At 48.7% G+C, this 25,158-nt stretch overlaps 1 protein-coding gene across 1 annotated transcript in view; it reads left to right on the top strand.

The window, feature by feature from the left end:
* SRRM4 (serine/arginine repetitive matrix 4) overlaps positions 1-21,035 on the top strand; it is a 172,697-nt gene extending 151,662 nt beyond the window's left edge. Inside the window, exons 9-13 of the mRNA XM_061384850.1 lie at positions 5,013-5,317; positions 8,136-8,339; positions 11,653-11,763; positions 12,882-13,022; positions 14,768-21,035. Coding sequence (XP_061240834.1) covers positions 5,013-5,317; positions 8,136-8,339; positions 11,653-11,763; positions 12,882-13,022; positions 14,768-15,047 — 1,041 coding nt within the window. The 3' untranslated portion in view covers positions 15,048-21,035. The remainder of the gene's footprint in view (positions 1-5,012; positions 5,318-8,135; positions 8,340-11,652; positions 11,764-12,881; positions 13,023-14,767) is intronic.
* The last annotated feature ends 4,123 nt before the right edge of the window (positions 21,036-25,158 follow it).

Here is a 25,158-nt window from a genome sequence, read left to right as displayed (position 1 = left end):
CTTCCAGCACTCAAATTCCTGTCTCAATTTCTAGGAGGATCCATATGGAGACAGGTGTTATTTCACTTTGTGATTAAACAAATTTTACAGGGGCTGAATTTTTGTGCAAAGCCCCCAAAATAGGCCTTTGTGAAGACATGGAAAGAAGGACACGACTGAGATGGAGGAAGGGTTCAGAGTGGACCACAGAAGAGAAACCCGGTGAGAGGGTCCCAGGCCTTACATAGGGGTCCCAGTACCATGAGTGCATTGTTCCTGCACAAAAGTGGATCTAGAATGACTCTTCCCAGTGAGCCTCTTGAGGACTGTTTTGCAGCTAAGATGGGGATATAGGAGCAGAGAGCAGTTACGTGCATAGAAGAGAAATTTCCAAGAGGTGAAGAAGAAGATGAATTGTGAGAGGCCTGTTATCAAAATGAAAGACAGGGAGGAGCAAGGGGGGCCATCCTATCATGTCAGCGTCCAGTGGGCAACAGTTTGCCTCTTCCATGGCAGAGTGGAAGTGAGTATCTGATGAGGAAGGAGACACTTAGGGACAGGAGGCAAGAGCACAGAGGCCTCTGTTGTCTGCCTGTCATTATGTCCTTGACTTGAAGGGCTCCTCTGCATTGTCATGGCACTCCCTTACACACACACACACACACACACACACACACATACCCTACAGTCTGCCTTTGGCCCCCCTGAGCTATATCTTCCCTCCTCTGGAGAAAGAGGAATCCAAGACTAACAGGTCATTAAACAATCTGGACATCCCTAATGAGTTTATGAAAATATTTCTATCATCTGGAAACAGGGGCAGAGCCCGCTGAGACTGGTAAAGACACAACCAAGTAGAGGTCAGCTGAAGGTAACAGAAATGCACGTCTTCGGGCTCTTCCCCCAACCCTCAAAGGAATCCTTAGAGCAGGTAACAGGTCAAGATGTGTGTATCCAGGACCTGCCAGGCATGTTGTTATGCTAGTTGTGCCCTCTCCAAAGGCTTTGGAGTTAAACCCCACTGACTCTCCATTTGTCGAGCCAGCTATGGAAACAGACATGGGGCTGCTTCAGTCCAGAGAAAGGTGTATCTATTTTTCTAATTTGTCTGGCCAGAAGGGGCACCATTTTCGATTTCCTGACCCAGGAGGAACACCATTCTAGCACCCAAACAAAGTCACTGCATGGGCCAGAAGCCCTGTTGAGCGCAAAAGACCAGATCCAGTTCATCTTTTAACCTGACCTCCCAGAATAGCAGAAGGTGGCAAAGGAAGTAAAGAGACCCAGCACTGCTTGTCTCATCTGGAAGGCTCCTCAGGTCTGGAGCTTCTCACCTTAGCCTGGAGCTTATGCTGTTGAGCATCCGTAGACTCTTGCTTTCTCTGAGATTGTAGGCCCGAGGAGGGCTGGGGGGAAGAGCTTTCCTTCTCTCTGCCACTGACGTGGACCTAAAACTTGATTATAGAGGTTCTCTGTAGCTCACATGCCCAGCCCTGAGCTGGTCTCAAGACCCCAACTTTCAGCCCATCCAGATAGAGACAGGTAATTATCCCACCCAGTAACAGTGCTGTGGCAGACAAAAGCTACTCATTTTTGAATGAGTGAATGGATGAATGAAAGAATGAATGAAATAGAGTTTTGTGTTATCCTGGCCTGGGACTCGGAGAAGGCTTTCAAGAGGAGGTGATATGTAAACTGGAGGATGAATAAATTTATCCATGTCAAGTAAGGAACAGGGGGAAAATGTTCTAGGTGGAGGAAATGGCATGTGCAAATGGCCTGGGGTTGGGAAAGCAAGATGTGGTGGCAAAACCAAGAAAACTTCCCAGTTGATTGCCTTAAGGTTGTACAAACCAAAACTGGGGAGGGGCTGTATGGAAGAGATGAGGTTTGGGAAGGACACAGGATTGGGTTGTAAAGGACACTGTCACGCATGTCAAAGAAATGGGACTTTTAGAGAGGTTGGTATTCTTAGCATAGGGTCAAGTTAGTGAGCACATTTCAGTAGTACAATTATCTCTGTTTTCTGGCAATGATAGGAAAGCATGATGCCTTATACAGTTCTCAGTTCTCTTACATGTGGATAGTGATTGTGGTCAGGTGGAGAGACACTGAAAGTGTCACTGTGAGCTCAGTGTATGGGATTGAGAATGTGAAAAAGGCAAGGTCCCTGTCTATATCCATTAGCCTCCAGGGGCCTTACATTCAGGAAGTCCTTCTCCCTGGGTACCCATGATGCACCAGGAAATATGCTTTGAAATTAGTAGTCAAGGTGGAAACGAGTACCTGGGTGGAGAACAGCCCGGCCTGGATGCCTCCAGGTAGCAAGCCACAAGATAACGAAATCCATTATATTCATAGTCCAGCCTGGCTTCCTTCAGGAAGGGCTTACCTGAATCACTTGTGATACACTGGCTACCAAACACTTATCATCTCTGCGGCAAAGATTCCATGAGCTCAAACCAAACCCCAGCCTGAGAGTCCAGATCCCAGGGCCCAACTGCCCTGTGTGATGCTTTCTCATTCCTGACAGAGGTGGTGGAAATACACGTGTGACCACTGAACTCACAGAGGTGGTAAAGATTTGGCATCCAACCTGCAAACTAGAAGACAAAAAGGAGCTGAATGGAAAAGGGGTCTTTACATTAATTTTAAAAGAAATCTCACACTAGAAAGCCCCACTTGGGCAACCTTATTTTAAGATCCCTTGTCCGAGAGCAAAAGTAGCCAGATGTCAAATGGGAAGTGGCAGCCGCATTGGGTGAAAAGTTGGTAAAGTTGGACCATCACCTTGTCGGTGTGCAAAGTCTCCTGGGAGAATCTGCAAAGGAAGTTCTGCCTCCCCAACTCCAGGAGCTGATATCCTGAGCTGGTGGAGCCATTGCTATTACTCTCACTGTTTCAGTGTCTCTGTATCTCATGCTCATGACCAGTTGCTGAGAATACAGAAATATTTCCTCAAGAAATCCCTAGAGCCCCCCTTCTTTAGACTCAAAGTTCATGGGAGAAACGGGGCGGGGGAAGTAGGCTTTTGATGGCGAGACCTATGTTAATACTTGCAGGGCCCGGGACAAGAGTATAGGAGAAGCCACACACTGAATGTTTTTAAATCAAGACAGCACACTTAGGTGAAGTATGTTCTCCTATCTTGGCAAACATGTCTTTGAAATGATCGGGAGAGTCAGATTTGGATTTAGAGCCTTGGACCCCTCGGAGTGCGGACCACAACATGACAGTGTGGAGAGAATCTGCCCCAGCGCCCTGGTCCCTCCCATTCTCCCCCTACATCTTGCTTCATCACCATGACGGACCTCTCACACATGCACATGGACACCTCAGTCCGAACATCCAAATTCCATTCAGATAGCCATGTTTGGACCTACAAATGTGCACACTTGAAACGTGGTCTATCCCTGTGAGAATAGATCATGGAGAGCCTGAAGAGACCCTGGAAGGGGACTCAGCAGCCGGACTTCAGGTCTCCAGAGACTAAATCTCAAGGAAAGGTTTCCAGGTAACCCCTCAGATTTCTCCACCCATGGGAATGGTTGTCACTGGAGGAGACCCAGGCAGAGGTCCCTCTTGCCCACAGCTAAGCATGGTATATTGATGGGGACCAGAACCGAGCCCACTGTGTCACCTGAGCTGAGACTGGTCTGAATGTTTAAAGAAAACCATCCATTATACTTCTAAACACTCTATAGCCTTCCCAAGGGGGCTGGCTGTCCATCACCTCCTTTACTTCTTCATCTGTCCTAGATCAGCCACACCCAGGATCCTGGGGGCCCTTCGGCATTCCCAATCACCCCAAAGCCAAATCTCCAAGCCCCTCCCAAAGCTGTTTGTTACAAGCACACCTTCCCTGTGCCCCACCCCCCATCTTGACATCTCGGATTGATGCAAACTCTAGCCACCATCTGCATTGTCAGCAAGGGTTTCTTGATCCAACTTGGGCGTTAAGGGACTGACAAATTTAGTGTTGATGGCTTGAGGTCCCCTTACTGAGAAAGCCAACCAAAAGTGATGCTTCACCTGTCAAGAACACTGAAAACCCAAAGTCCAAAGTTCAGGGCCAAGTGTGAGGATGTACAGAAAGGTGTGTGTTTTTACTTGTCATTTGCGACTCTAATGATGGACTCACCTTGCCCGCTCTTCCCTTTCTCTTACACCTTACCTACCTACTAAAGGAGGAGTTCTTGCTTGGTAAGTGGATATAATCCGCAAAGACATGAGAGAATTTATTAGAAGCCACTCGAGAGCCTTAGCTACCTTCTCCAGGGGGAAAGGACACACGCAAATATCCGTAGAGAGCTTTTTGTTTGTTTGTTTTCAGTCAGACAATTTGACTTCCATTTTTTTTGCCCCCCCACCCTTTCTTTTCCCCTTTAGTTGAAAACTACTAAAATATCATTTTGTGACCTTGACTTTATATTAAAAAAAAACCCTCTCATCTTTATTTCATTTCTTTTCCCCATGTGATATTCGTTTAGGGTTCTATTTGGGCAACTTTTTCTTTAAGAGAAAAAAAAAGTCAAATTCATTGAAGATTTGGTTGACATTTAAAATTTTGGCTTTATCTCCTTTTGTCGTTTTTAAGTTTCAAGATGTATTTTTTCAGGCCCATAGCTTCCTTTCTTTCCCCCTACCTTTCTTTATTTTTATTGTTGTTTTAGGTTAAGGGTGTTTACACACACCCCCTTTCTTTTAAGTTGTCTCTTTTGTTTGAGTTAATTCATTAGAAATTTTGTATTATTTCCTTTTTCTTTTGTTTAATCTGAATCGCATGCTTTTTCTCTGCATGATACCTAAATCTTCCAGTTATCCTAGCAGGGGGTTTAAAAAAAAAAAAAGATCTCCTTTCTGTGGTATTCTTTCAGGAATTTGTGCTTTTGTTTTTTGGCGTCTCTTCTTTCCTCTCCTCTCTCTCTTTCCTTTCGTTACAGTGCATCATGATGGTAAACATTTCTTGGTTATTTAGACGCAACCCACAGGCCTGGCACTCAGCAGTGTCCAACGGGTGTTTTTGCTTTCAGATCACTGGGTCGGGGTCTGCTGCTGACCTCTTTACCAAAACAGCCAGCCCACTCACCACCTCCCGAGGACGCTCCCAGGAGTATGACTCAGGCAATGACACCTCCTCGCCACCCTCCATGCAAATCAGCTCAACCAGGTCTCGGGGTCAAGAGAAGGGGAGCCCCAGTGGGGGCCTAAGCAAGAGCCGGGACCCCAACAGTGGAAACACCTCTGATTCAGGGAACTCTTTCACCACTTCCTCACCCCAGAACAAGGGGGCCACTTTGGAGAACCTCTCCCCCACCAGCAGGGGCAGAGAATCAAGGTCAGTGCACCTGGATGGGAGGAGGGGTTCTGACTGAGCTCCACCATCTCAGTCTCTCACCCTGGCACTGCACCACACACACACACACACACACTCGAAGCCAGGAGACTTTTATTTGTAAAAGAGAGAGAAATTAGCATAATTTGGGGGGTGGGAATCAAGAAGATCAGCTTCAGGTATAGCTGGATACAGGGTCTCAAAAATGTGTCATTGAGAAGTTGCCTTTCCCATTACTTCTCTCAGCTCTGCTTCCCCCCTCTTGGCTTTTTTCTCAAGCAGATCATCCTAAAGCATTGGCAAGTATGCCATCCAGTTAACATCCTGTCAATCTAGCCAGCCAATGGAAGGGAAATGCCTCTGTTCCCAAAATTTCAGCAAACTATCAAGGCAAATGCTCACTGGCTCTGCTTAGTCTACCTTGTTCACCCAAGACCAAACACACTTCCCAGAGGATGCTATGTTCTTGGCTAGAATTTGTCACATGCCACCATCAGAGCTAATGAATCTTCCTGTGTACACTAAAATTGAAGAAAGTCTGGTTCTCTGAAGGGAAAGCAGGGTACTGTTAATCAGGAGGAGGAATGGAAGTTGGGCAGGAAAAAAAAGATGTCAACTTTATCAATAATTCCAGGAGAAAGTCTTAACATTAAGTCACTATCATTTAAAAATATGCCACAGTATTTACTTTAAAGCTATTATGCAGGAAATACTGAGAATAGCAATAACAAGAACAGTAACAGAAACTATTATTGATGGAGCCCTGACTAAATGCTAGGTATCATGCCAGGTGCTTTCCACAGATAATCTTCCTTACCTCCTGCTACAACCTTTATGGGATAGGTACTATTATAACTTTCTTTTAGCTAATGGGGAAACTGAAGCTCAGAATAGTTAAGAAACTCAGTTAATAAGGGCTGGTACCAGGACTAAAAACAGATTTGTGTCTCCAGAACTGGAGTTAAGCCTGAACAGCATCTAGCAGGTACCTGCTTAATCTGATATACATGGACAGCAGGATTAAATAATTTAGACCCAACCTTTCACTGTGAAATATAAATGATCTTTAAATCCATGGCTGTTTATGTCATGTCAGCTATGAGCAGAGGGCAGAGTGGAAGAGACATCAGTTCTAAATCAGGGGAACCATAGACAGTAAAAGCGGGGGCTGGCAAGGGAGCAGGGAGGGACATGGGCTTCAGAGCTGGACAGATCAGTATTTGAGACTCTGAGTGGCCTTGAGCAAGCAACTCACCCTTCTGAGTCTTCTCTGTAAATAAGGGGTAATAATAGTACCAACTTCCTAAAGTTGTTGGGGGAATAAATGAGATGATGCTTGTGAAGCACCCAGGATGCTAACAGGCTCAGCATGTTTATTCCACAGCTGTTTATTGATGACCTAGGACTTATGTCTCAGGCTCTGTCCTAGGTGCTGAGATACAGTGTCAAGAGAGACATGAGTTCTGTCTCCAGAAAGCTTGGTGTCTGGTGGAAGGAGATAACAATTATAAGACCAAGCAAGCCATCTAGGGGTGGGGAAGCATTGGGGCTGGAGGTTGTGATAACACATTGGAGGTGACATAAGCAAACCGAAGGGAGTCAAAAGCCTGAAACCATGAGTCAGTTCAGTTCAGTTCAGTTCAGTCGCTCAGTCATGTCCGACTCTTTGCGACCCCATGAATTGCAGCACGCCAGGCCTCCCTGTCCATCACCAACTCCCGCAGTTCACTCAGACTCACTTCCATCGAGTCAGTGATGCCATCCAGCCACCTCATCCTCTGTCGTCCCCTTCTTCTCCTGCATCAGAGTCTTTTCCATTGAGTCAACTCTTCACATGAAGTGGCCAAAGTACTGGAGTTTCAGCTTTAGCATCATTCCTTCCAAAGAAATCCCATGTTCTAAGGCATGCAGACAAGGAAGGGAACAGGACTATTCCAGGAGAAACAAGTAATCCATTATGGCTGCAGTCAAGAAACGAAAGTGCCAGAGCTGAGACTGGAGGGTGAGCAGGGGCTGGGTCATGATAAAACCATATTAATGTGATTTGAACTTGACCCTTTGCCCAATCCAAATGAACATGTCCTTACTAAGAACCAACAGGAATCCAGCATGGCTCTAGGCAAGGTAAGGATATGACAGGACCCTGTCCTTTGTGTGAGTTTGAACAAGCCTCTACCCTTCTTTAGGTCTCCATTCCCCCATCCACAAAATGGGCTGTACCAGTTTCCCAAACTTAAATCAGCCAGTTTTTGAGTTGTTCCATATCCAGGTACTTCTGTTACTTTTATTTACCTTAATAAACTCACTTTTTACTACAAGGAAGCTTATAGTACTATCTTAAATAGAACATTTTTATCTCTTGTCCTAATAGAAGGTACCTGTGAAAATACATATGATTAAAACAAAGTATTTAATTTTAGTTACAGTTGCCTACCCAAGGTTCTGAGTCTCAGGCCTGCTGTCTCTCTTTGCAAGTGTTAAAAGAGACAGCAAAAGCCCACTAGTACCCAACCCGGGCTTTCTCATTAATATAATCAGAGGGACTGAAAAAGACAGGACAGAAACTAAATCTTGCACCGTGGGATTTGATCACACCCACCCTGCCCCCTCCCCTTTGGTGTGTTTTCCACTCTATCTCTACTCCTCTAACATCTGTGGTCTGGGAAATCTTTCCAGAGGTAGTAGAGGGGGAAAGGTGGGGGTGGGGGGGCGGGTTGCAAGCGCACCACAGCCAAGGCAAAGGTAGGCAGGTGAGTATCAGCTCAAGATGCCCCCAGACCAGTGGGCAGGCCAGTGCTAACAGTGGTTCTCTCCCATGCAGAAGATTTCAGTCACCATGTCTGGAATGCACCGAGGTGAAGAAGTCCAATTTGGTCCCATCCACAGCCCGGAGCTCCCCCATGAGAGGGTGCTCCCGAAGCTCCTCCTACGCCAGCACACGCTCCTCCAGCCACTCCTCCCGATCCCCAAACCCCAGAGCCTCCCCCAGGTACACCAGGAGCCGATCCACCTCCTCTGGGAAAAGGTGAGTGCAGTTTTGACCTAGACTCTTCAGCTAGCAAGGGTAACTAGACATGTCCTTTGACCCCCAAGGAACAGGAATGGAACAGATTTGAGTTCAAATACCCATTCTATCCATTACTAGCTGATGGCTTTGGGTGTCAGTTAACCTCTCTGATCCTTAGTTTCCTCCCCTACTGAAATGAAAACTGTAATGTATCTTACCCTGAAGGATTGTCCTGAGGACTATTAAACACATAAATCAGTACTTAGAACGTAATATCAGTTTTGACTGTTGTTATTGTCATGAGGATCCATTCATGTGTATCAATTATCTTCTGCTGCATAAAAACTGCCCCAAGGCGTCCCTGGTGGTCCAGTGGTTAAGACTCTATGCTTCCACTGCAGGGGGCACAGGTTCCATCTCTGGTTAGGGAACTAAGATCCCACATGCCATGGAGCACAGCCAAAAAAAAAAATAAATAAATGCCCCCAAATGTAGCATCTTATCAGTGAGTTTTTACTTCACTCCTGATTCTGTGGGTCAGCAGTTTGGGCTGGACTCAGCTGGTGGGTTGGCTGGGGGCTGACTTGTTTGGATGACCCCAGCTGACCCATCTCTGCTCCATGTGGCCTCCCATCTTCTAGCAGGTTTGTCTGGGCTTGTTCACGTGGTGATGGCAGGGTTCCAAAAGAGATCAGTAGTATGCAAGTCCTCAGCCTGGAACAAGCATGATCTCTCCAGCCATTTCCTTAGCCACTGCAAGTCACAAGACTAATCCAAATAGATACAAGGGATGCTCCTCTTAGTGGGAGGAACTGCAAAGTCATCTTGCAAGGGGCATGGATACAGGGACAAGAATTGTGCCCATCTTTGCATTTTACCACTCAATGCCAATAACCATTGGTTATTACTTGATTTTCTCATGTGGAATAATGATATAGCAGAATGCAGAGACATGAGATCTCAGGAATTGGAAGATTACATCCAATCTAATCAACCCATGGCTTCATGGAGTCCAGCGTCTCTCTACAAACAAGAACTTTCAACAGCAACCAGACTGTTTCTCTGTTGCAACCATATAATCAAAACACAGTTACTTATGCAGGTGTTTACCTCAAGACCAGTTCATTCAGAATAAGGGGGCAAGGAATTCAACATGATAGAGTGGCATAAATAGAAGAAAAAATCAGGCAAAATGGAAAATGAAAGAGAGAAATAGAATTAAATCAGGAGGAAGGTTAACTCCCAATGGCAGGTCCTACCTTTCTGTATAGTCAGCCCTCTGTACTTGGGAGTTTCCCATCCATATTTATGAAAGACCAGTGTATTGAATGTACTCTGCCATTTTATAAAAGGTACTTGAGCATCTACAGATGTTGTTATCTACAGGGGCTCCTGGAACCAGTCCCCACAGTACTGAGGGGTGACAGTAGTCACTCTGGAGATGTGCTGCCAACGTGACTCTAAGCTCCCTGGCAGAGGAAAATGGGAAACTGTTCCTTCACATTATAAACAAAAAAGATACAATTGGAACTAGTTGCCTGGAAGAGCAGTTATTTCTGATTTTTAAGTATGAAAAATGATTCATCTGGTTCCACAGAAAAAGGACAGTATGTACCACAGTGGATAGAAATGCCTGACATCCTTTCAAATGTTCAAAAACATGTTTCATCTTCACACTCTTTACTAACGTCTCTCAATAAATGGGGAAAGAGCAAGTTGGAAAAAGCAAATTTTTCGGGGGCCACAGCTGGACACTATTGACCCAGGAGCTATTCCTTGTCCACACTCCTTTCCTCACCCTGGACAGTATGTAAGAATAGAGTCCCAGAGCGATAGTTATTATGATCGCCTAAGAAAGTAAGAAGGGACTAAGGAACACGTAGGTGAGGGCAAGTTAGAGCAAGACTTCTTTTCAAATTGAAAATAGATAGGAAAACTTTGGATAATGTCCACCCTACTCATCCCTGCCCATGGCAGACATTGCTAATCGATCACAGTGCTCTTTCCCACTGAACACAGACATGGCCACATAATCCCTCCCAACCCTAGCAGGAACAACTAGCAGATAAAGTTATCAATTGTGAAATGAAAATTACTTGAAAGACTGAGGAAGCAGGGTAGATGTTTCCGGGAAACTGGTGGAGAAACCAAGGGATTGGTTTCTCTAAAAGTGGGAGGCTTTAGCAAGAGGGAAGAAGTCTGGAAACAGCATCAGATCAGATTAGATCAGATCAGTCGCTCAGTCATGTCCGACTCTTTGCGACCCCATGAATCGCAGCACGCCAGGCCTCCCTGTCCATCACAAACTCCTGGAGTTCACTCAGACTCACGTCCATCGAGTCAGTGATGCCATCCAGCCATTTCATCCTCTGTCGTCCCCTTCTCCTCCTGCCCCCAATCCCTCCCAGCATCAGAGTCTTTTCCAGTGAGTCAACTCTTTGCATGAGGTGGCCAAAGTACTGGAGTTTTAGCTTTAGCATCATTCCTTCCAAAGAAATCCCAGGGCTGATCTCCTTCAGAATGGACTGGTTGGATCTCCTTGCAGTCCAAGGGACTCTCAAGAGTCTTCTCCAACACCACAGTTCAAAAGCATCAATTCTTCGGCACTCAGCCTTCTTCACAGTCCAACTCTCACATCCATACATGACCACAGGAAAAACCATAGCCTTGACTAATAGAGGCTAGTAATTTGGATGCATACAGTATCGTCCAGCAGAAGTCAGGAGCATCTTGTAGCCAAACAGACGTGGGTCCAAACCCCTTACTAGCTTAGTGACCTTGAACAAATCACATCATCTCTCTCTGCCTCTGTGTCCCCATCTACAGATTGGGATTGATAACAGAGTCTAACCCTAGGAAGTGCTGAGGATTAAATGGGATAATATACACAAAACATTTAGTTCAAAATCCGGCACATAGTAAAATACATAATAATCATATAATAATAAACATTTCCTGTGTGCTGGCTGTACACAAAATGCTAAGTAATTTACCCTAATTTACTTGTTTAATTGACAATTCTAATTGGGTAAGTACTTTTACCATTTTACAGATCAGAAAAGTGGCCCAGAGAAGTGAAATCACGTACCCAAGGTCACACAGCTACCAAATGGCCAGGATAGGAAGAACTCAATAAAGGGAAGTTGTTGATAATAATTATTATTAACCATCCAAAAGGGAGGGGATTTCATCCTCAGGTAAGGGCTTGAGTTCCCCCACCTGACCTCCAGAAATAAAAAGGCCTGGTGACCAGCTGAATAAAACGCTAGACAGAAGGGTCAAACCCGGCGGAGCTCAGCAGGCCCCTCAGCGGCTGTCTCCTCTCCTCCAGGTCGTCCTCGCGCTCTCCCAGCTATTCCTCCAAGTCTGGCAAGAGAAGCCCGCCTAGCAGAAGCTCTAGGTCGCGCCGCAGCCCAAGCTACTCCCGCTACAGTCCCAGCAGGTATAGGCCCCGCCGCCAGGCACTGACCCCGCCCCTCGAGCTAGGCTCCACCTCCGGCCTCGTTCCTTTGTTCAGGTCCAGAATCTGCCTGCAATGCAAGAGACCCCGGTTCAATTCCTGGGCCGGGAAGATCCGCTGGAGAAGGGATAGGCTACCCACTCCAGTATTCTTGGGTTTCCCTGGTGGCTCAGCTGGTAAAGAATCCACCTGCAGTGCAGGAGACGTGGGTTTGATCCCTGGGTTGGGACGATCCCCTGGAGAAGGGAACGGTTACCCACCCCAGAATTGTGGCCTGGAGAATTTCATGGACTGTATAGTCCATGGGGTCACAAAGACTCAAACACGACTCAGCAACTTTCACTCTCTCACTCACTCCTGTCCCGCATCGTCTCTCTGGAGCATCTCCCTCAGTTCAGTTCGGTTCAGTCGCTCAGTCGTGTCCGACTCTTTGCGACCCCATGAATCGCAGCACGCCAGGCCTCCCTGTCCATCACCAACTCCCGGAGTTCACCCAGACTCACGTCCATTGAGTCAGTGATGCCATCCAGCCATCTCACCCTCTGGAGCATCTCCCTAGCTCTGTTCAGTTCCTCTCAGGTCAAGCCCCGCCCGCTTATGGATGGGAAGATGTCTCAGCATTCCTAGTGGTTCCCTATGTCCTATCCGAGCGGCGGTGAGATCCCCAGAACTTGCCTGCATCCTCATGTACTTACCCCAAACCCTCAGCCACACCCCGGAATTCATATCCCCAGCCCTCAGCCTCTTCACACAACTAGTACTACCCCACATCCCTATATCCAGAGCCCCTAATTCTGACTTCTTACTCAGCACCTGGGCCCACCCACCTAACCTTCATATCCTGACCCCTGAAAGGCTCACCTTCAAAGGCTGACACCCCTCCCCACGCCCAGCTGCACCCGTCCTCAGTAGCCAGTCATCCACGTAGACTCTCCCATAGCTATGCTCTCCTCCCTGGAGGCCCGTGCTGACCCTGTCCCCTGCCCCAGCGGGGTAAAGTGCAAGAGGGCGAAGTGGGTGCCCTTCTCCCACACGCTCACACCGAAAGGCCAGGGCAGCCTCAGCTCCCCAGTAACCACCCCATCACCGCACCCCTTCAGGGAGCGGAACCCCAAGTACATCGAGAAGGATTCGCAGCAACGCGAGCGCGAGCGAGCTCGGCGGAGACGTCGGTCCTACTCGCCCATGCGGAAGCGCCGGAGAGACTCCCCAAGCCATCTGGAGGCGCGGAGGATAACGAGGTGAGGCCAGGAAGCCCGGTACCACCTCCACCTCATTTGCACTCCCTTCCCACCCTCCCACCCGCTGGAGCCTCCTTTGGGCTGCATTTCAGGACTGTAGGAGCTCAGGGACCTCCCCAACCGCTGAAATGAGGTTTCAGTTCAAAGCCTGGGGCGAGTCAGCACCCCACCACCCAGAGGGCTTGCCAGAAGGGGGCGGGCGCGGTGGGCGGGGCTAGAATGAGGCGGCAGGCCAAAGGGTGGAGCCGGCCTGAGGAATCGGGTGTGGCCGGAACCTGCGGAAGCTGCCGGGATGCCTCTTGCAGGGCTGGGCCATAGAATGAGGGCTGGCCTTGCAATGGGGGACGCAAGCAAGGAACTGAACCAGGACATTGCGTGGGGGTGGAGCCAGGCAGTAGCAACACACCTCTACCTTTAGACTCACGCGCCCAGATGCAAGGCTTGAATACAACCGTAGGTAATTATACCTGAACCAACTGTAGAGAGGGCAAACAGGATTGTTAGGTACCAGAAGGGGGTGGGGGAGTGGGGTGCGCTATTGGGTAAGGGGAAGACCAGTATTTTGGAGAGGAATCTTGTCTGTGCCACTTTCCGAGTGAGCTGGAAAAGTCTCTTCACCTCCCAGAATCTTAAGTTTTTTCACCCATGAACTGCTGGAGGAAATAACTCCTAAAAGTGTCAAAAGGATAAAATGAAAAGAGGCAAAGAGATATGAATGCAATTTATACACTTAAATGCAGAGCACTAGAACACATTGTGTGCCATTGTGATGGACTGAATGGTCAGACTTGGTAGGTAAAGATTTCTGTAACAGGTAGTCTTAGATGAGAAAAGCCCTAGAAGAGAATCCTGAAGTCTGAGAATCCTCAGGCCTTGAAATGGAGAAAATGGCTGAATGCTGCCCTAAAAATGGCTCTTGAAAATTTGTGGGTCTTCCTTCTGGTCCTCCAAGGGTCAGCTACTCAGTCCAGAGACCCACAAGGAAAGGAGAATCCTGGCTGCCCATGCCTTCTCCCTAGAGATGACCTGAAGGAGAAAAAAGAGCTTGTGCCCCAGACAGTAAGGCAGGGTAATGGTGTCATCTTCTCAGATGTCTCACTGAACAGCCTGCCTTGGCCTAGGACATATTGTGGGAGTCCTACACTCACTGCCTTGACTTTCAGAGGTATCCTTGGAGTGGACTTGGAGGAAGTCTTAAGAAAAAGGCTCTCTGGGTTCTGTACTCAACCCCAAATAATCCACCTGAGTGAATCCATTCAATGTTTCCCAAGCTTCCATCACCCACCACTTTTGCCTTATCTGATTAAGTGTACTGCTTACTTAAATTTCTTTAAATAGATACGCCTTTTTTTTAGGTCCATACATTTATTTCAAAACGAAACTTGATACACTATAATAAATAGAAAAATCAACCTCTTTTGCCATAAATAGAAGGTTCTAGTAAAAATAAAAATAGCAAAACAAAACTGTGATTAAAGTTGAGATGTAGATTCTGTGGCCAGCTGGATGCTCTCTCTGAGCCCAGCCTTGCTATGTTAAAAAAGCGAGATTATCACTTTTCAAAGCATATCAGCATTAGACTGAGACCACCTCCTTGATGTTCTCAGGACTGCAAGGGAAGAGTAACAGGAATTCTTTTTCCCTGCTAAGGAGATGGGACATGTCTCCTGGGACAATGCTTGTGCTCCCGGGATTGCAGCTGGGAGGAGTCCTGCCCTGACGCTTTCCCTCTCTGATCTCTGCAGTGCCCGGAAACGCCCCATCCCCTACTACCGGCCCAGCCCCTCTTCGTCCAGCGGCCTCAGCAGCACCTCCTCCTGGTACAGCAGCAGCAGCAGCCGCTCAGCCAGCCGAAGCTACTCCCGGAGCCGCAGCCGCAGCCGGAGCAGGACCCTCTCTAGCAGCAGCTGCAGCTCCCGCAGCCCCAGCCTGGGCTCCCGGAGCCGCAGCCGGAGCCGGAGCCGGAGTCGGAGTCGGAGTGGGAGCTACAGCTCAGCAGACAGCTACTCCAGCACGAGGCGCTAAGCCAGGGCCCTCCCGTGAGCCCACTACCTGTGGGGCCCCTTTCACTCTGACAGCCTCCCCCACTCCCCGCCCACCCTGCCTTCTTGGTGACAGACAGCACTGAGGGCTCCCAGGCCCTGTCCTTCTTGCTCTCCTGGGGAGGAGGAAAGGAGGGTGTGGGGGCTTCAGTCTCGATGTGGAGCTGCTGCGAGCCTCCACCACACCCTCTGGGGCTCAGCTCAGGGCTGAGCATGTGGAGAAGACTACCTTCTTTTGGCACAGAAAAGCCTCAACGGTTTATAAGGAGCAACGAGTCCATGACTCAGAAGTTTGGGTCTGGTCAGGAAAATGTAGAGAGAGTTCTGCTAACCCACTGCTGCCAGGCTACATACCGAAGACCAGTGGTATTTATCATACCTGACCTCCTTCTCTTCTCATCCAATCTCATGGCTACACGTGTATGGACCCCCATGGACCCCATGGGGGTGGATTTTAGAAGAGAGCAGGGCGGTTCAGGTCCAGGAGCAGGGATCAGGAGTTTTAGCTCCCCACATAGGCCATAGCAAGTGCTGAAAGGCTATTGGGTCCTAGAAAGGGGGACACGTGACTAGGGGACATGGACATTTCACTTGGTGGTAGGTATCAGGAGCTAGGAGATGGACTCTCTGGTCATGAGTCTAGAAGCAAGAAGGAGGGGGGATAAGCCCACTGCTCCCAGTATCTCCTTGTGGTCAGGAAGAGGGGCCCAGTAGTTTCTAGCCGTGGAGAGGCCACCACGCCATTTACACAGAATGCCTCTTGGTGGCTCACAGGGACCCTGCGACCTCTGAGGAAGGACACAACAAACAGTCAGGACAGCTGGGGCTGCAACCCCACTTCCCACGTTTGCCTCGGCCCCAGTAGCTGGCAACAACTTGATTCCACGGGACCATCTGCTGAACATTCCCCAGTGCCGTGGCCAGCTGCCAGTCCCCAGCGCCAGCCAGTCTGGCCTTACCCTCCGGTTGGCGCCTGCCTGCCCCCTCCCCACTGCCCAGACTGCTGCACCCTGGATCCTGCCCAGTGCAGCCAAGCACCCACTCACCCACCTACCACCCTCAGCCTAAGTCACCCATTTTGCCCCTCAGGAATTTTGCCAGGATGGGGCACAGCAGCCCTGGATGGGGGAAAGATCCAAATCCAGAGTCTGGGGGAGAGGAGGTTAGATGCTCCGAAGCTCCTGCTGGTTTCCAGAGTTCTTCCCAGCTTGGGAGAAGCCCCACCCTCATTTCTGCCCTCACCCCACTTCCCCCCCCACCCCCGCCGGGGCTGGGCAGTGAAGGTAAGCTGATCTGCAGCACACAAACACCACCAGCTGCTTCACCCACGGAGGGCACTAAGAACAGGGGCATGAGGGAGAAGATCCTTAAAATAAACTCTGGGGCATCCCCCTCACCAGCTGACTGGCTTTCCGGAGCCTTGCGGGTGAGATTCCAGTTTGTGGTGGCAACAGCAGCAGGGCAGGGCATGAAGGGAGAGGGTGAGCGGGACAGTCCCCAGCTTGGGAACCTGGGGCTCTGGGAAGCAGAGAACCAAATATTCTTTATCCCTTGTGCCCCGAGGAGGGGAAACATTTGGGGGAAAAAAAAATCCTGTTTCTTAGAAGCAGTGACGTCCTCCCTCCCCAGTCTCTCCCATCGCATCAGCCATGGGGCCAGGAACTGCCCTGCAACGATCCAGAAAGTCCATCTGCCAGCAGGAGAGGGGAGCCGGGCCCCGGGGCAGCAGCGGGGACCCGGCCTCTCTATGGCCCCCGCTGGCCCAGAACTGGGCCCCACCTGCCAGGACCAACGGGTGCCAGTGCGGTCACTGCAGAAGGCCTGATGGCAGGTGCCTGGGACAGGGGCAGGTGCCCTGGGAGAGCCTGTACAGCAACTGTAAATAACCCTCTTCCCCGCCCAGGAGCCCGAACTGGACTCCAGTCTCCCTTCATGGAAACAAAGGCTTTCTGGAGCCACGGAACCTCCTTAGCAGGACAGCAGTGAAAGACTCAAGAGCCCCCATCCAGACTGCCTTCATCCACGCAATTCTGGGGGACCATTTTTGCCTGGGGCTCCTAGCTAACCTCTTATTTATTTATTTATGTTTATTTATTTATTTATGGGATTCCCTCTGCCTCCCTCTCTTTTTCTCTCGGTTGCCATTAGCAGTATTCAAGTATTTATTTATTTATATGGAGAGGGTGTGTATATCTGTGTGTGTGGTGTGTGTGTTTGGGGAGGAGGGGAAACTTCTAAAGTATTTTTGTGCATCTCTTTTTTTTCCCCTCATGTGTCTATGGATGGGATTTGAGAGGCTGGATGTGGGTGGGGATGTTTGCCTTTTCCCTGAAGGGGAGAGACTTAGAACTCTAAGCTTGGAACACACTGGAGGTGGCACAGAAGCACTTCAGGCCAAAGGTTCATGACTAAGCCCAAGTTGGGTGAAATTCAGGCCTGCACCCCAGTCCCCTGCCTACCAGTTACCTAACTGAGGTACCAGAAAGATGAAAATGGTCAAGAAGCTTGTGAGCTAAGGTGCTGACCTGACACTGAAGAGTCACAGCTGACATGGGGGTTAGAGTCTAAAGTTAGCACATAAGGCAAAAGCTTCACAGTCTAAATCATCTGTGAAAGACCTTTAGGGAGGCACCCAGTGTGAGACATATGTGCACCTCTGAATCTCACCCTTATTCCAGGGAATATATTAGTGGGTGAGGTCATTTGCTCTTCTGAGCCTAAGCTAAGTTTTCATAGAAGTTACACATGCTTCTGAACATCCCCTTAGCTAATTTCTCCCCATCCCCTGTGAGCTCAGGGTTGCCCTAGTGACAAGTTATCAGCCGTCCTGAGAGAGAGAGACAAACCCAAAGCAAAAGCCTTTTTCTGTGACCTCAGGAGAGAGCATACTACTATTTCTGAAGTTGGAAAACAAACAAAATGAAAGGAGCAGCCAGAGGCTCCCCCCGCCCCAACCCCCTCGAGAAGGCCATTTCAAAACCTGTCTTGGGAGCCAGAATCCAGAGGTCTTGACCAGCCCTGGCTTTCTCACCCACTAGCAGCTGAGTAGAGAGGGTGCCCGCCCTTTCCAAAGTCATTCTTCACTGCCTTGGCATGGCCAGCTCGCCTCGTCCGGCTTTGGGTTTGGTGAGACTTTTTCAACATCCCTGATTGTTTTCCCTGGCAATGTGACTTTACTCTGTTCTAACCCAAGCAACGGAGTACCCCTAGCCTGGGAAAGCTTGTAAGAACTTAAATGCCTCCTGGGAGAAAATCTGCCCTTCCCTGTCACTTGATGTGTTTCTCAAATTTCCTTTACATTTCCTTTTCTTTGCATCCAAAAATAAAACTCTTACTGGTGCACTGGTGAGCCTTATTTAACCAGCACCCCCACCCCTGGCACTGCTGTTTCTCTGCATCCTTCACCCTCAATACACTTCTGCTTCCAGGGGATGATACAGACGGTCTGAAACCTGCTCATGGTGAGGACTTATTTTAAAAAGTAGTATGGGAAATGGGACGGAGATGTGGCTTGAGGTCAAACAACATGCGGCCCTTTGACCCTCCTGCTCTGGATAGTCCCTGGATGTGTGGAGCTAGGCAAATTGCTTCTTTTCTCTGGGCCAAAGTTTCCACCTTTGAGAAGTAGAGGAGTTTTTGAGATACAACCCAGAACATTGACCTGAGGCCTGGGCAGTTCTTCAAAGACCTAATGAGTTCACTGAGACTTAGAGAAAAAAGGAAAATATCCTCAAACATTTTTAGGAGGTTCTCAATCATGAGAATAAAGCCTAAAAGCAATGTGTGAACTCCCATTAGTAGATTCAGAAAAGTGAATTCAAATCCCTCACCCAAGAACATTCTAGTTGATCTAGGTTGGACTGCATTCCTGTCTCCATCTGTTCCCTTCTTTGATGGAAAGTTAGTCTTTCAGAAGCAAAACACACAAATTATGATGTTTGAAAGACACCAGGCTCTCAATCTCAGAGAGCCCCCATCACTTTATTTACCGAGACCCATCTTCCTTTCCAAATGGCTTTGCTTGAAGAGGTGAATATTTGGGGTGCTCCCAAAGGTTTGAAAGTCCATTTTTTTCTTCTCAAGTCTCATTTTTATCTTTTCTTTTGCTGTATTCCTTTTCACAAATATTCAAAATAGCCTCACGTGCTTTACTTTCTTTTCCAGCTGAACAGAAAATTGTGTCTGATTTAAAAAAAAAACAGAATCCTCAAACTACATCCCTTCCATTGGCCAATGGTGTCCAGCTGAGGACCTTAGGGTAGATACAGTGTCAGTCGAGCAATGCTTTGTTGCATCCTCTTCCTTCTCTGCACCCATAGGCCAGTGATACGGATGGGGTTGCCATCTCCCCTCTGTCTGTGGCTGTTGTTTTGCATTATTTTCATTTCCTGAGGGTTTTTTGGTTTTATTTTTGGTTGGTAGTTGTTTTGCATTGTAAATACCATGATGGGGGCCCCTCATCAGAATGTGGCTTAATGAATAATATATTTCCTATTTATTGAGTGGTATTGGGAGAGGTGAAAGACCACCCTTCTCCGGAAATGTTATTGGAAATCAGTCTGTCTCTCAGCTCCACTGTCTGTGGTGGGGACGTTCTCGGCCAGGTGACGAGTGCTAGAATCACCCGGCAAATTGGAATTGGCAAAAACGGAGGCTTCAGTCATACAAATTAAGCTCAAATGGAACTAAAACACTGGTTATCTTCGGGAAAACCTCATTTAGATGGAAATTAATTGAAGAATGAAATGCCTGTGCACAAACCAACTTCTATTAAAAAGTCACAACTCCTTGAAAAAGAGAGAGAGGGAGCGAAGAAAAGAGAATGAAAATTGTAATTCCTTTCTCCGGCCAAGAAAAGCTATGCCTCATCTTCTAACGAGCTGAGCCAAAGAGACTGGAACAGCGTTCTTGTGTGGTTCTCTTGCCTATATGTGTCTGTCTGGGTGAAATGGAGTGGTTCTCGGGTCTCAGTCTTATCATCTGTAACATGGATATTGGCCTAAGTGTTCTTCGTAGGGTGGAGGGAAGGGTTCTAACTCTGAGGCGGTGAGTTCCACACTGTCAGATGTAGAATCCCTTGTATCTTCTGCTGACTACAGGTTGAAGGGTCAGAAGGAAATAAAGAAGCAGGGTGTGGACTTAATTTGCAGAGTGAGTTGGGAGTAGCTGAGTCCTGGCAGAAACAGGAGACCTCCAGGTTCTGGCACCTGGGAACTTCTGTGGCCTGGTGAAAGCCCTCTGTATGAGCTTGAACGTCTCTCCAAGCCCAACCATCTAGCATATTCAAAGGACAGGCCCGGCTGACTTTGCCGTGCTCCAGATTTCAGACCCCATGTATTGTGTCAGGCCACATTTTGTGCAGTTGCTCAAACCAGCCAGCAAGACTAGTCATTCTGCTGTGACTCATTTTTCAGATGAGAAAACTGAGACCCAGGAAGGGGGCACTTGACATGCCCAGGCTCCCTTGAGCTCCGATCTGCCGGACCCCATGCCCTACCCATGCTCTTCCTGGTAGCTCTTTCTTGCCAGGCGTAGGCTGTGAGGACTTCTCTTTGTGCTGTATCTTTTCTCTCCTGATTCCCAGCTGTCTCCCTCAGCAGTCATTGGCCAAGGACCCCGTAGAATCTACCACAGCAGCCCTGGGAGGGGGCTTGATCCACCCCAGGGCCATTTCTCCACATCGGGGGCTGGAACTCCCATCTGGAAAACCCCAACCTGGGAGACCCACCAGCAGCCCAGCTCAACCTGAGCCGCCGGCCTCTACCCACCCACCCACATCAGAGTGGGAGAAGCCACTGTGTCCGCCGGCATCTTGGGACCCTGTCCCCCACCCAGTGACATAGCGGCCATGGTTTGTTTGATATCTGGTGTCCACAGCTAAGCATAACCTTCCTGGGGTTTCTGGCTTTTTTTCAGCCTGTACAAAACATGTCTCTGTTCTAATAAAAGGTTCCATGGTATGGTGTTCTCATCCTTGGCCCAGCGTCCTCTGTCTGCATGTGGTGCCCAGAATCAGAGGTAGGGTGACAGGGAGGTGGGGACAGAAAGAAGCCAAGCAGCACCTGCTGTGCTACGTATCGCCCCAGTGCTCATCTTGCTCCTTTCTTCAAAACAAGCCTGTATTTTGTGTTCACGTATACAGTCAAACCAGCCACCTTTCCCCAAGCCTTTTTAATTTTAGTCTTCGGCACCACCTATCTCAGGTATAGGTGTTAAGATCTCTTTTCTACTAAGAGGAAAACAGAGGCCCAGGAAAGCAAAGTCACCAGCCCAAGACCACAGAGTCCATGATAGGATGCAAGTGGACTGACTCCAGACACATCTCTTCTCTGCTCTGCCCCACAGCACATCTGCTCATGCAGTAAGTGGCCAGTTTTCTTTGGTAAAATTTTTTCTCCGAGGTCTTCATGGTCAGGAGGAAGCTCAGTCCGGGGCACAGATATGGGAGTCCAAAGACCTGGATTCTAATCTGGACCCTAGTGGTATGCCAGGGAGCAAGGACCACACCCCACTGGGCCTTGGGTTATTCATCTGTAAAACGGGGACAGCAACAGTGACCGCCCTGGGCTGCTCTGAGAACCGAATGGAATAGTGGTGTTAAGAAAACAAAGTAACAGACTGAGTGCGTAGAAAGCACAACGCTGGTAAGCGTGCTGACTTCTCTAAATCGAGTCACTGAGTGCATAGAAAGCACAACGCTGGTAAGCGTGCTGACTTCTCTAAATCGAGTCTGCGTTATGGGAGGGGCTCAGAAAGACAGCCTAAAGTAGGCAGCTCAGAACAGTGGGGCCCCCAAGACCCAGTGGAGGCCTCCAGAAATGTGCTCGCTGTCCCATGTGAAAGTTTCTTGCCATAGAAAACAGGTGTTGAAAACACTCACAGGGCAGCCCCGTGAGGAAGTGGACAGAGTTGGGACTCTGGGGAGCCCAGGAGCCCAGTGCACGGTTGCCATGGAGAAATCTCAACTCAGGGCTGCCACGTCTCTCAATTTATCCAGAGAATCTGAATTTTTAGATTGAATTTCCTGATTTTTAAAATGTTCAAAACTCATTCTTTTTTCAAATACTATGTGGGTCCAAAAAAATTGTGTACATGCACACACACACACACACACACACACACAGGTAATACATATCATCCCAGGATAACATCCCAGGGGCCAGAGAGGAGGAAGTGACTCAGCCCTACCTTCACCCCTACCCCCAGGGCTACAGGGAGGTTGTCTCAGTCCCTTGTTTACATGTGAGTGGGTTATTAATTAGCTCAGGAGGAAAGATCAAACAAAACAGGCTACCCCCACCCCTCCAGAAATCTCCCTTGGGAATCTTAGATGGGACTACCTCCCTGGGGAAGATTCAAAACTATCACATCGCATCACCACTCCCTGCCCCGCCACCCCCTATCCCCACCACCCACACGGATTTCCTTCTTCCCAAATTGGCTTGGTTAAGGCAACCACCAGTGTCCTCTTTTGAGACTTCATCAATAAATAATAATTATTATTATTACTTTTTATGGATCAATTATTATGTGCCAAGCCCTTTGCATACCTTAACTTGTTTTTTGCTAATAACCCCATTTAGCCTCATTTGACAGAGCAGAAAACTGAGGCTCAGAGAGAGAAGTTCGTGTAGCTAGTGTACGTTTGAACTGAGGTCTGTGGGCTCCGGGGCCATTTCTGCTGCACCTCTCTGCCTAAGAAGGTATGAACCCCGTCAACTTGGAGCTAGCCCTCTCTACGGGCCCCTGAAATCTTTTTCCAGAAAACGTGTGCCAGGAGGTGGCCAGCCGTGGAGGTCTTTACCCTTCTGTCTGTGTTCTGACTCCCAGTTTTGGGTTACGGGAACCCTTGAGTTTGGTCTTTCTATAATTGGCCTGAACAGGCACCCCACCCTGTCCTAGTCTCCAGGGTGGACAGCCCTGCTTCCACAAGTGCCTCTCTTTTAGGCCAGGTTGGCGACTGCCCAGGGACGGAGCAGAGGCACCACCCTCACCTTCTGCAGCCCACGGGCACACATAGCCCTTCCATTGGGTGAAGGTGCTCAGACAAGCAGGAATGGGGGCAATATCAGAAAATGAAACTTCCCAAGAGGCAGGGGCCCCTAGCTTGCCTCATGACCTTAGCAAATCAAGCCCTTTCTGGGCCCTAGTTACTCTACTTGATTTGGCTTAGACCAGTGGGTCTCAGTCCTGCCTCCACACCTGTGACCTTTATCAAACTACCCACACTCGAGTCCCACTCTCACCCCAAATAAGAATCCCTGAAAGTGGTTGCCCATTAGCAGTCTTTTTAAAGGTTTCCCAGGTCATTCTACTATGAAGCCAGGGTTGAGAAGCTCTGAGTCATATGGCACCTAAAATGTCACCTGCCAACCAGATCTGACATCCTGAGCGTGGTACGAGTTGTCATCACAGGAACGGAGAACACAGGCCACAATGCTCACTCTTGTAGAGGACCTGCTCTGTGCCAGGCATGATGCCAAGCACTTCACAGGCATCGACACAAATGACTTATGTGATTTCATCTTTACATCCTTATGAAGTGTGTACTATTTTAGGCCAGTTTTACAGATGCAGAAACTGAGGCACAGTCAGGCAACCTCGAATCACATGGTTAGTAAGTGGCACATGCTGGATGCTAGAATAAGGATGAGTTCAAAGGGACACCTAAAACAGCCTTGGAGATTCAAGGAAGGCATCCCAAAGAAACTGACATCTGGGCTAAAGCCTGGGAAGAGTGGAGTTGACCAGGCCAGAAAAGGGGCCCAAGAGAGAGGAGGAAGGGGCTGGGATGGCAGGCAGGAGCAAGTGCCTGGGTGCGGGAGCGGGCCGAGGAGTGACCTCACCTGCCTAAAGTCTGGCTCTGTCCCCGCCTACCCTTGCATTCCTTCCATAGTGCTATTACTATCTGTAACAAGTGTGTTTACTTGTTTACATGATCGCCATCCATCTCCAAGAGGTCAGAAGCCTTGTCTACCTCATTCATCCCCCTCTCCTGTATGCCCCGCAGGGAGTGCCAGGCCGACCCCTGGCTGGCTGCCACATAGTCGAATCTGCTTGGGGTTGCCAGCTCTGCGCCTTACCCTTCCAATTCCCATGCATTTTTAAGCTGGTTAATTTTTACTTCGTGTGGGGGGAGAGGTGGATGGGGAATGTGGCTAGGTGGACAAAAGCAGCGACATGTCCCACACAGGGATCTCTTGTGCACACGCTGTCCCCACTAGGGGCTGTTTCCCTCCCTGAACAAGGGGAGGCAACACGGGGTGTGAGGCGGACAGATGTGGGCACCTACTATTCACCCAGCACTGTGTGAGCCTCTGGGGTATAAGTCCTGGGATGGAATAAATGGTATATTTTTAAAAGGCAGTGGTTGAGAGTGAGGGCTTGGGAGTCAGAAAGACCTAGATTTGAGCTTGACTCCGCTACTTCCTAGCTGTGTGTTTCTGTGTAAGCGACTTAACCTCTCTGAGTGTCAGGTTCATCACGTTTCCAATGGGGACAATGAAAGTGTCGGTATCATAAAGGTGCCATGGAGATGCATAGAGGTGATGCATGTAAGCACTTAGCCCAGGGCTTGATTGAGTCAGTGTCACTGTTATTGATTCTAAAAACGTTGGGGGTTGGGGGCAGGCTAGCCGAGTTGCCTAGATACCCTCACAATAAGTTTGCAGGAGGGTTCTGGGTCACCTTGGCAAAAGCACAAACAGCCTCTCTTCTCACCTTTCATCATCTCGAACACCAAATTCTCAAGAGAGGCGCTCCCAGCTGCTGCCCTCCATAAATATCTCCTCCACCTAGAAGAATGCAGAGTCTCCTAAGAACGTGGCGATCTCCCCACATGTATCCCTACCCTGACATTTCATCAACATTGTATACCAGAGTAGTTCTCACATCCATCCACAAGTAGAAAGACACGGGGCACCGTTCAAGCATCTGTACCCAGAGCAACAGAAGTTTCCACTCCTCTGAATCCTGCCTCTAAACCTTCTATAATTATACCAACCTGTGGCCAGGTGACTCAAGGCAGTTTTTCTTTTTACCTTTTTTCCTCTTGCCAATAAAACTTGTCCAGTGCTTTCTCAAGGTGGAACACT

This window comes from Bos javanicus, chromosome 17 (genome assembly GCF_032452875.1).
Source record: "Bos javanicus breed banteng chromosome 17, ARS-OSU_banteng_1.0, whole genome shotgun sequence".
NCBI classification, from domain to species: Eukaryota; Metazoa; Chordata; class Mammalia; order Artiodactyla; family Bovidae; genus Bos; species Bos javanicus.
This window is presented reverse-complemented; position numbering and strand designations above follow the sequence as displayed.